This window comes from Anomaloglossus baeobatrachus, chromosome 9 (assembly GCF_048569485.1).
Source record: "Anomaloglossus baeobatrachus isolate aAnoBae1 chromosome 9, aAnoBae1.hap1, whole genome shotgun sequence".
NCBI lineage: Eukaryota > Metazoa > Chordata > Amphibia > Anura > Aromobatidae > Anomaloglossus > Anomaloglossus baeobatrachus.
In genome coordinates this window covers 42,412,802-42,424,918 of record NC_134361.1, presented here as the reverse complement: position 1 = coordinate 42,424,918, position 12,117 = coordinate 42,412,802, and the positions used below count along the sequence as shown (strand labels likewise).

Sequence of the window (12,117 nt, the reverse complement as noted above, 5' to 3'; positions counted from 1 at the left end):
CCCAGTGTATTTTCTGGTCCATAGCTGCACTGATATCAGAGTGTACTCATTTGGAGTACTGATGCTTGCAGTGAAAGAGCAAAATACAGGTCTGATACCTAGGGCCCGATTTATCAAAGCTTTTTGACTCAAAATGTGTCATCAGAGCTTTAAAATACCGTGTTTCACCGATAATAAGACACTGCCTCCTAATTACTTTTGCCCTGAAAAATGTGCTAGGGCTTATTTTCGTGGTAGGGCTTATTTGGGGGAAAGTTTACCGCCCACCCAAAAAAAAAAGACCCCCTCCCCCCAGGTGAATCATACTTACCAGACCCCGGACGTCTGCGTAGCTCCTAGGTCCTCAGCGCACACTCCCTGCAGGTTGTCTTCTCCACAGCAGTCATCATCTGCTTCCGGTCGGCCGGCACTCAGGCACATACATCAGACACACACACATACACATCCGGTGATAGCATACTGCTTCCGGCAGACAGGGGGACCTGAGACCCTGTGAACGTTAAGACCTGTGCTGGAACGCATCTAGTAACTATAGTGGAGCAGATTGAGGACCTGTGGTGGAAGGCATCGAGAACCTGTGGTGGAGCAGATCGAAGACCTGTGGTGGAAGGCATCGAGAACCTGCGATGGAGCAGATCGAAGACCTGTGGTGGAAGGCATCGAGAACCTGCAATGGAGCGGATCCAGGACCTGTGATGGAACGCATCTAGTACCTATGGTGGAACGGATCGAGGACCTGCGGTGGAACGCATCGAGTACCTACAGTGGAGCAGATCGAAGACCTGTGATAGAAGTAATCGAGAATCTGCGATGGAGCAGATTGAAGACCTGTGGAGGAAGGCATCGAGAACCTGCAGTGGAGCGGCTCGAGGACCTTCAGTGGAACACATCGACTACCTACGGTGGAGCAGATCGAAGACATGCAGTGGAAGGTATCGATGCGTTCCACTGCAGGTTCTCTCGTTCCACAGCGTCCCAGGTCACCAGAGCAGTGCGGTATCACCGGATGTGTGTGCGTTGTGTGTTCGTTCCACCGCAGGCCCTCGCATTCCACCGCCTGTCTTCTTTCTTCTCTCTTTTAGGGGTGTCTGCTTTTTATAATGAAGTGTCCTGCAGTATTCTTTAATTTTTTTAGCTGCATCGACACTTCATTATTGAATCGCAACAGGGCTTATTTTTGGAGTAGGGCTTATATTTAAACCTTACTACAAAAAGGCAGAAAATTCTTGCTAGGGCTCATTTTTGGGAAACACGGTAGTTGCAAAATCGTGCCAGTTTTTCATAGCTCAGTCAAAATGGGCAAGGGCACAACGCCACAGCTTGTCTAATTCATGACAGGCTGTAGCGTTCCCTATGTCAAAAATCTCACTCCATTCCTGGTCTTGTTTAAGATTCCTGTCGTGGAGCATGAAGGCATACACCACTCTTCAGGAGCCTCAGATTCATGAAGAGGCGTGCACCACTTCATGAATTCGAAGCCCACCATGCCCCCTCATCCAGACTGGTGAAAAGACGGCCAGTCATGATAAATTGGTGGGGCTTTAGTGTTGTACTTTAGTGTTGTACTTATGAGAACAAGCTCCTGCACCTGGAAGGACTCAAAAGGAGGACCGATCACTGCAATCACCTGTACTCCAAATGAGTATGTTCTGATATCAGTGCAGCTAAAGGCAAAAAGTATAGACTGTGGAAAAGCAAAGGTTTGGAAGCCAATTATGTGCCCCATCAGATCATTCATATTAAAGTATCGATCAATGTGAGACTAAACTAAGATCAGAAAAAAAATCTGAGGTCTCCTGCAAATTATCAAATACACATAGCATTGCAGAAAGATTTCAGCAACAGGAGTAAACCTGAATATCCAATAGATGGTCCGCTGTTGGTCATCACAAATGATCGTTCATATAAATTCCCCAAAGATCGTGGGCCAACATCAGACATTTCGGCCAATATTAAAAAACAAAAACCAAAAATTAAAAACTAGTTATCCCTTAGGATTGGGTACATATTCCTAATGTTGGGGGTCCAACCGCAAGAATGGGACTTAAGAACCCCAAGAAAGAGGCTCTGCAGCCTCATCTGGTTATTGTCCATGGGACTGATGCATAATGCAATGTTGAATAGTCCCGTAGACCATGAATGGAGCGGAGGCTGTTCCAATCGGCACAGTTGTTCGTAGGGTTCTACAGCTCCGTTCTTGGAATGTCCCAGCGGTTAAAGGGAACCTGTCATCAGAAATTTCGCCCAAAAGCTAAAAGATTCCCCCTCTGCAGCTCCTGGGCTGCATTCTAGGAAGGTCCCTGTTATTATTGTGCCCCATGTGAGACCAAAATAAAGCCTTTATAAAGTTCTACCTTTTTGTATGCAGCTTCTGTAAATCCGTCACGGGGGCGGGCTCTCTGCCGTCCGTTATTCTGCCCCCTGGTCCTGTATGCCGCCCCCATCGCTCCTTTCCATATCTGATGCACCGCCCACTGCTCCAGCCATCCCCGCGCATGCCCAGTGCCAGTCTCACAGGACTGAGCAGTTTGACCGCTGGTGACGTGTGCGCAGGCAAGTGATTATGGACGGGACTGTGACTGTTATCAGCAAGTACCCGGCCATAATCTCGTGAGCGCGCAAACCTCTCCAGCGTCACACTGAGCTCAGTGTAGATGCTAGACTGTATGGGCTGCTTCCAGGGATGACGTCCCTTTGTCATGTGATAGGGGCGTGTTCGAAATACTATCACATGACAAAGGGACGTCATCCCTGGAAGCAGCCCATACAGTCTAGCATCTACACTGAGCTCAGTGTGACGCTGGAGAGGTTTGCGCGCTCACGAGATTATGGCCGGGTACTTGCTGATAACAGTCACAGCCCCGTCCATAATCACTTGCCTGCGCACACGTCACCAGCGGTCACAGTGCTCAGTCCTGTGAGACTGGCACTGGGCATGCGCGGGGATGGCTGGAGCAGTGGGTGGTGCATCAGATATGGAAAGGAGCGATGGGGGCGGCATACAGGACCAGGGGGCAGAATAACGGACGGCAGAGAGCCCGCCCCCGTGACGGATTTACAGAAGCTGCATACAAAAAGGTAGAACTTTATAAAGGCTTTATTTTGGTCTCACATGGGGCACAATAATAACAGGGACCTTCCTAGAATGCAGCCCAGGAGCTGCAGAGGGGGAATCTTTTAGCTTTTGGGCGAAATTTCTGATGACAGGTTCCCTTTAAACCCCCAGCAAGTTACCCTCTATCCCATGGATCTTTTTGAGAATAACCCTTTAATTCCCTGTTGCCCATTAGTGGTCACTCATTAATCACCAGTTGTCATTTTTCCCTGCCTAGGATCTGAACAGGTCAAATGCCATCTCTCCAAATGGCGGCACCTTGAAAGTGTTGGCAAACACAAAGTAAGTCACAATCATGAAGAAAAAGAATATGGATTTCAAATAAAGCGGCAGCAAATCAATTGCGAAGCATCACCTTAATGATGCAGGGTTACTAATCCTGTCCAGTATGTGGACAGTGCGAATGTGGACTAGACCATTGATCATTTTGGCTTCTTTGTACCACTTTTTTTTACCTCAATTTAGGTATAAATTAACACATTTAAGTCACACCCCATCTCCTTTAAGACGCACCCTTTTCATGTAAACTGCATCCCTTAACCCACTTTTGAGGATCAATAGTATTAAAACTTAAATTTTGTAATTTTTTAAAAACATTTTTTTGCAAACGCCTTGGTGCAAACTCATTAGTAACTCTTCCACAATATATATTGGCCACCAATATTATTTGAAGACCGTAGAATATACCGGTCTTAATAAATTAATAAGGGGCATGTCTAGTAAAAACAAGCTATGACCTATCCATGGGAATGGTGATTATGTCTTGGTCGGTGGGGCTCCTAGACCAAGGAAGCTAAGCCCAACCCAAGGACTTACTTGGCCAACCTCAAAGATCGTTGGAAAACTATAAGACAAGTAGACAAGTGACTCACCTCTAGCTTCTTCAGATGAGTATTTACAGTGGAAATATCAGAAACAGGTTCCACGGGTTGTAGTTGCTCTTCGAGCCTATGAAGTCTTTTGCCCAGGTCTGAATAATTTTGCACCACTAGTTCGGCCTTACTAGTCTGGAAGAGCTGCTGAGCCTTGGCTTGCGTACTGGATTCGAGCTCCACCCAACATTGACGGATCTCTTCTATCTTCTTCTTCACCACACCGGCCAGCTCTGGCTTCTCCTGGATCAGTTGATGACCTTCCTGGGCAAATTACATGCCAGAGAAATAGTTCAAAACTGGTTCTAGATCATTTTTACAGTTTCAATTATATAGATCTAAAAACGTGTGTGGGGGGGGGGGGGGGGGAAGGTATGGTTGTTCCTAGTGGAGACTTTGCGGTCACAAAATGCACTCTGGGAAAAGAGTGCGCAAATTAACTTTCATCCATAGAAACCCTAAAAGTATATTTCTGAACCTTTAGAAGAGCCTCCGTATAGGATTTAAAAATAGTCTTCTCTAAAGGGAAGAGACACCCATCTACAGTGTAGACTGCTGTTTGGAGTTGGGTTCCCCTTTATTAATGTAGAGTAGGGTAATGGTTCCTTGGGGAGCCAATGTTTTGTTTGTTTTTTTGTGGAGGCTAGTAGTGAGGAGCAAGCACTACCATGTTTGGGTGCTCATTGCTATTGATGAGTGAGCACTACCATGCTTGGGTGCTCGGTACTCGTAACTAGTGTTGAGCGGGCACTACCATGCTCGGGTGCTCAGTACTCGTAACTAGTGATGAGCGGGCACTACCATGCTCGATGCTGCTCAGTACTCGTAACTAGTGATGATCGGGCACTACCATGCTCGATGCTGCTCAGTACTCGTAACTAGTGATGAGCGGGCACCACCATGCTCCTATGCTCAGTACTGTGATGAGCGGGCACTAGCATGCTAAGGTGGTCAGTACTCGTAACTAGTGATGAGCGGGCACTACCATGCTCGGGTGCTCAGTACTCGTAACTAGTGATGATCGGGCACTACCATGCTCGGGTGCTCAGTACTCGTAACTAGTGATGAGCGGGCACCACCATGCTCCTGTGCTCAGTACTGTGATGAGCGGGCACTACCATGCTCGGGTGCTCAGTACTCGTAACTAGTAATAAGCGAGCACTGCTATGCTCGGGTGCTCAGTACTCGTAACTAGTGATGAGCGGGCACTACCATGCTCGGGTGCTCAGTACTCGTAACTAGTGATGAGCGAGCACTACCATGCTCAGGTGCTCAGTACTCGTAACTAGTGATGAGCGAGCACTACCATGCTCGGGTGCTCAGTACTCGTAACTAGTGATGAGCGGGCACTACCATGCTCGGGTGCTCAGTACTCGTAACTAGTAATGAGCGAGCACTAACATGTTCGGGTGCTCAGTACTCGTAACTAGTGATGAGCGGGCACTACCATGCTCGGGTGCTCAGTACTCGTAACTAGTGATGAGCGAGCACTACCATGCTCGGGTGCTCAGTACTCGTAACTAGTGATGAGCGGGCACTACCATGCTCGGGTGCTCAGTACTCGTAACTAGTGATGAGCGAGCACTACCATACTCGGGTGCTCAGTACTCGTAACTAGTGATGAGCGGGCACTACCATGCTCAGATGCTCAGTACTCGTAACAAGTAGCCAGATGCTCGGATGGACTCAACTTGTGTACAGAGTATAATTGAAGTCAATGGGAAACTAATTTTTCTGGAAGATCTTCAGGAGTAAAAATGCTCGAGTTCCTCATTGACTTCCCTTATACTCAGCACACGAGAGGCACCCATCGTCCAACTGCTCATTTTGAGTACCAAGCATGGTAGTGCTCGCTCATCACTAGTTCCGAGTACCGAGCACCTGAGCATGGTAGTGCCCACTCATCACTAGTTACGAGTACTGAGCAGCCGAGCATGGTAGTGCCCGCTCATCACTAGTTACGAGTACTGAGCACCTGAGCATGGTAGTGCTCGCTCATCACTAGTTACGAGTACTGAGCACCTGAGCATGGTAGTGCCCGCTCATCACTAGTTTCGAGTACTGAGCACCCGAGCATGGTAGTGCACGCTCATCACTAGTTTCGAGTACTGAGCACCCGAGCATGGTAGTGCACGCTCATCCCTAGTTTCGAGTACTGAGCACCCGAGCATGGTAGTGCCCGCTCATCACTAGTTACGAGTACTGAGCACCTGAGCATGGTAGTGTCCGCTCATCACTAGTTACGAGTACCGAGCACCCGAGCATGGTAGTGTCCGCTCATCACTAGTTACGAGTACCGAGCACCCGAGCATGGTAGTGCCCGCTCATCACTAGTTACGAGTACTGAGCACCCGAGCATGGTAGTGCTCACTCATCACTAGTTACGAGTACTGAGCACCTGAGCATGGTAGTGCCCGCTCATCACTAGTTACGAGTACTGAGCACCTGAGCATGGTAGTGCCCGCTCATCACTAGTTACGAGTACCGAGCACCCGAGCATGGTAGTGCCCGCTCATCACTAGTTACGAGTACTGAGCACCCGAGCATGGTAGTGCTCACTCATCACTAGTTACGAGTACTGAGCACCTGAGCATGGTAGTGCCCGCTCATCACTAGTTACGAGTACTGAGCACCTGAGCATGGTAGTGCCCGCTCATCACTAGTTATGAGTACTGAGCACCTGAGCATGGTAGTGCCCACTCATCACTAGTTACGAGTACTGAGCACCCGAGCATGGTAGTGCCCGCTCATCACTAGTTACGAGTACTGAGCACCCGAGCATGGTAGTGCCTGCTCATCAGTAGCTGAGACTATTAAATTTCCTTAGGAAACTTATAGGCCAGGCAATCCTCCCTGGGGAATGAAAGCTACGGCTGGGCACTGTCTTGCTATCTCCAATAGGTGACACCATAAAACCAGTATTTTGATGCCAAGTTATGGCATAACAGTGGTTCTTTTGGCCCAAACTAACAGCATCATAGAGATCTGCAACGGAGAACCCACAGCAGTATATTTCACATCTTTCCTACTAAAATTATTCTGTTGTGAGAATGCACTTAAAGGGAACCTGTCATCAGAAATTTCGCCCAAAAGCTAAAAGCTTCCCCCTCTGCAGCTCCTGGGCTGCATTCTAGGAAGGTCCCTGTTATTATTGTGCCCCATGTGAGACCAAAATAAAGCCTTTATAAAGTTCTACCTTTTTGTATGCAGCTTCTGTAAATCCGTCACGGGGGCGGGCTCTCTGCCGTCCGTTATTCTGCCCCCTGGTCCTGTATGCCGCCCCCATCGCTCCTTTCCATATCTGATGCACCGCCCACTGCTCCAGCCATCCCCGCGCATGCCCAGTGCCAGTCTCACAGGACTGAGCAGTGTGACCGCTGGTGACGTGTGCGCAGGCAAGTGATTATGGGCGGGACTGTGACTGTTATCAGCAAGTACCCGCCCATAATCTCGTGAGCGCGCAAACCTCTCCAGCATTCACACTGAGCTCAGTGTAGATGCTAGACTGTATGGGCTGCTTCCAGGGATGACGTCCCTTTGTCATGTGATAGTATTTCGAACACGCCCCTATCACATGACAAAGGGACGTCATCCCTGGAAGCAGCCCATACAGTCTAGCATCTACACTGAGCTCAGTGTGAATGCTGGAGAGGTTTGCGCGCTCACGAGATTATGGCCGGGTACTTGCTGATAACAGTCACAGTCCCGCCCATAATCACTTGCCTGCGCACACGTCACCAGCGGTCACACTGCTCAGTCCCGTGAGACTGGCACTGGGCATGCGCGGGGATGGCTGGAGCAGTGGGCGGTGCATCAGATATGGAAAGGAGCGATGGGGGCGGCATACAGGACCAGGGGGCAGAATAACGGACGGCAGAGAGCCCGCCCCCGTGTCAGATTTACAGAAGCTGCATACAAAAAGGTAGAACTTTATAAAGGCTTTATTTTGGTCTCACATGAGGCACAATAATAACAGGGACCTTCCTAGAATGCAGCCCAGGAGCTGCAGAGGGGGAAGCTTTTAGCTTTTGGGCGAAATTTCTGATGACAGGTTCCCTTTAAATTTATCTTCTCAAATGTCATAAAGAAAGGTCAAAAGCAAACATCAGAGAGCATCCAAGACCAAACCCAAAAGAAGGAACTGTAACATATTGGAGCTGCTCAATGTTTTTTGTCTCTTATACCCCTTTATATATTAATGCCACTGATTTTTATGATATATAAGATTACCTGCCTTTTACAATCCCTTTTTTTTCCTTTATTAGAAGGACCCCTCCCCCCAGTCAATTGTGTCCTAAAATTTTGTCCTAAAAAGACTTTTCTCCCGGCTTTGAGCTAATGTCTATAGACACCTATACAAGCAAGTTACAGGCATTCTTTTTTACATGCCCCAATGTTGGCTTTAAGGGAGTCTGTCAGCATAAAATGACTGTTCAAACCAAGCTTGGCATGTCTGAGTAATTCAGCACAGCTTCCCACCTATTTGTTTTTTATCGTTCTTCGCCCAGTCTTGATTGACCGCTCCGGCTTTACAGGAGTCAAAGAAGGATAGAGAAAGGCCTCATCCGCACACTGCATCTTTTACTGCGTTTTTGGTGCGTTTTTTTGTGAAGTTTGTGGTCACAAAAGATGCAGCTAAATGCATGCATTTCCTTCCCCCAGCAACGTCTATGAGATTTTTATTTTGCTGTTTGCACAGTGAATTTTTTTTGGCTGTGTTTTTGAAGACGCAGCTCAGATGTAGCATGTCAATTCTTTTTGAGTTTTGTCCCTGCGTTTCGGAGGACTGGCTGACTCTGGGTCGGCAGCAATTGATCCCTGGTATCTGGCCTGAGGCCGGTCCCCGTATAAAGTCTATGGGGACTAGAATCTGGTACAAACGGGTAGGAGCAAGCGCTTCATACTTACCGATTCAACGGCACGGCTTTCACACTGCTCCCATGGCTGCTCATTCACTTCCTGGGCCGCTCATTATTTTCACTGAATATGCACTGCTTCCCCCGCCCACCGGCATCTGTGATTGGTTGCAGTCAGACAAGCCCCCAAGCGTGTCTGACGCTTCCAATTACAGAAGCTGGAGGGTAAGTCTATATTGTACAGTAAAATAAAAAAAATTGGCGTAGGATCACCCCCATATGATATCTAGCACAGATAAAGTCTAACAGCTGGGGGCTGGAATTCTCTGGCTGGAGAAACCCACGGTTATTGGGCACACCCCAGCCTAAAAATATCAGCTAGCATCCGCCTGGAATTGCCGCATCCATTAGATGCAACAATCCCAGCACTTTACCCAGCTCTTCCCAATTCCCCTGGTGCGATGGCAAATCAGGGTAATAAGGAGTTAATGGCAGCGCACAACTACCACTAAGCCCTAAATTAGAAATGGGAGGCATCTATGAGACCTCCCTATCACTAATCTGTAAGTGAAAATAAATAAAAACAAACACTAAAATAATTCTTTATTTGGAATAAAAGACAAAAAAACACCATCTTTCACCACTTTATTAACCTCAAAAACACCCCTGCAGGTCCGAGGTGATCCACACCAGGTCCCACAATGCTTTCAGCACTGCTACATCTGAATCTCACAGTGAGCGCCATAATGCATGACTGCTCACTGTGAGGCTCAAGCAGAGACTGAGTGAGCCATGCGATCAGCGGTGATGTCACTCAAGTTAGCTGTGGCCACTGCTGGAGTCCTCCACCTGTTACCGCAAATCACCTCAGTGATGTCACCACTGATCGTGCGGCTGTCTTCAGTTGCTGCCTGACCCTCACAGCGGCCAGTCATATTTTATGGCCATTTGGTGTGAATTCAGATGTAGCAGTGGTGGAAGCGTCGTGAGACCTCGTGTGGATTAGGTCGGACCTGCTGGGGTGTTTTAGGGGTTAATAAAGTGGTGAAGGAGGGTGCTTTCTGTCCTTTACTTGAAATAAAGTATTTTTTGGGTGCTTGTGTACATTTACTTTCACTTACAGATTAGTAATGGGGGGGTCTCGTAGACGCCTCCCATTACTAATCTACGACTTAGTGGCAGCTGTGGGCTGCCATAAACTCCTTATTACCCAGATTGCCACTGGGAAGAGCCAGGTCCAGCACCAGAATTGGATGCGCCGTTTCTGGGGCTGCTGTGGGCTGCGATTGTTAGCCTGGAAAGAGCTAAATAACCATAGCCCTTCCCACCCTAATAACATCAGCCCCCAGTTGTCTGCTGTATCTTAGCTGGTTTTAGAAAAAATGGGGGGGACCATATATATATATATTTATATATATATATATATATATATATATATATATATATATATATATATATATAAAAAGATATATATATAATTTTGTTTTATTTATTTATTTATTTTAATAAATTAAATAATTAAAAAAAAAAAGTGAGTGGGATCCCCTTTATTTTTCCTAACCGGCCAAGGTACAGCAGACAGATGAGGATTGCCAAAGCTGCTGCTGTTCCTGTGCTGGATATGAAAAAATGGGGGGGACCCCATGTCATTTTTTTAACTAAAATATACCCTAGTTAAAAAAAACAGCTGGTCTAGCTAGCTATCGCTCTATCTTTTGAGCTAGTCTGTTATTTCTTTCTATCTATTCTTTCTTATTATATATTCTATATGTTCTTTGTTTCTATGTCTATTTATCTATCTTGGAGTTTGTATGTTCTCCCCGTGTTTGCGTGGGTTTCCTCCAGGTTCTCCGGTTTCCTCCCACACTCCAAAGACATACAGATAGGGACTCTAGATTGTGAGCCCCAATGGGGACAGTGTTGCCAATGTATGTAAAGCGCTGTGGAATTAATAGCGCTATATACATGAATACAAATATTATTATTATTATCTATTCTATATGTTCTATCTATCCTTTCTATTTTTCTATCTATTCTAGCTATCTATCAATTATCCTATCATATCATATTTTGTTTCTCCTTTAAAAAAACACATTAACAAAAATGCGGCAAAATGTCATTTTTGGGGGGCCGCAAGCTGCATTTTCTGTGACCACAGGAAAAAAGATGCACTCAGAAAAAGATTCAGCATGCGGATATAACCATAGCTGTCAAAAAGGTAGGTGGGAAGAACAACTGAATTGTTCGGCCAATATGAGGGGTGCACCGCGCACTCGTGCCTGGTTTGCACAGTCATTTATTGCTGGTGGACTCTATTTAAATTTTTTTTTTATTTTTTATTAAAAATTCCACTTTGTACCTGATCCCCCGTAATTCAAGTTGTGGATAGTCATTTGGAAATGGCTAGAGATGCCAGCGATTGGCTGACCGGGAATTTCTAGACTGTACTGAGGATGGGGTTAGGAAGCAGAGCCCACCTGAGATTAGGTGAGGGCCAGATTTGGGAATTAGAGGGGATAAGTATGTTGTTCTTTTCATCCTTTAAATGAATACATTGCTTGTTAGGCTTTATATAAGGGGGAAGTTTGCGTTTGGCTGTTAGGCGTCTTATTTCCATCCGTTTGCTGATGAGGTGCATTACGTCAGGTGAGCCGTCTCTGCTCGCTCCTGCCCACACACCACCAGTCACTCATCCTCAATGTATTCAGCACAAGGATCTCAATCTGTTCCTTCCCTCAATTCCACCCTTACTTCATCTTGTTATTTTCCTTTAGAGAAAAAGGGGGCAAAATAATCGGATTTAATGCAAATTGGTGTCTGGCTGGTAGAAGCTGAGATAAGCAGCTCCAAGAAATGCCTGGAAGCCTATGATATGTCACATGGGTGAAACACATCTGAAGTCGCCGTATCTGGGTCATGTTAGTCCCATTTTATATGACAGAAATGAGAATTAAATCCAACGTGATCTTATTCTCTTCGCTGATCCTATAACTGTGGCATAATTAGATCATTACATCTGACCTGCTCATATCTGGAGAGGAATGCAACCTGCCGGACTGCTTTACTATGGCAGACCCCGCCGTAGAAATGAATATGCTGATTTCATTAGGCACCGTGTAATGCCTTAATTTCTCCAGTGGTGGCGCTGCAGCACAAATTAGCTCTTTTTGCAATGTTTTACCTTAGATTAAGGATTATTTTTAAGCGCTCCTTCCGAAAAAAGGGGAAAGCTGGCTTTAGCAGACCAGTCAGTATCGCAGACTGCGAACATGAC

General features: G+C 46.6%; 1 protein-coding gene across 1 annotated transcript in view; it reads right to left on the bottom strand.

Annotated features, from left to right (window-relative positions):
* SPTBN4 (spectrin beta, non-erythrocytic 4) overlaps positions 1-12,117 on the bottom strand; it is a 138,294-nt gene that overhangs the window by 25,341 nt on the left and 100,836 nt on the right. Inside the window, exon 21 of the mRNA XM_075323644.1 lies at positions 3,988-4,251. Coding sequence (XP_075179759.1) covers positions 3,988-4,251 — 264 coding nt within the window. The remainder of the gene's footprint in view (positions 1-3,987; positions 4,252-12,117) is intronic.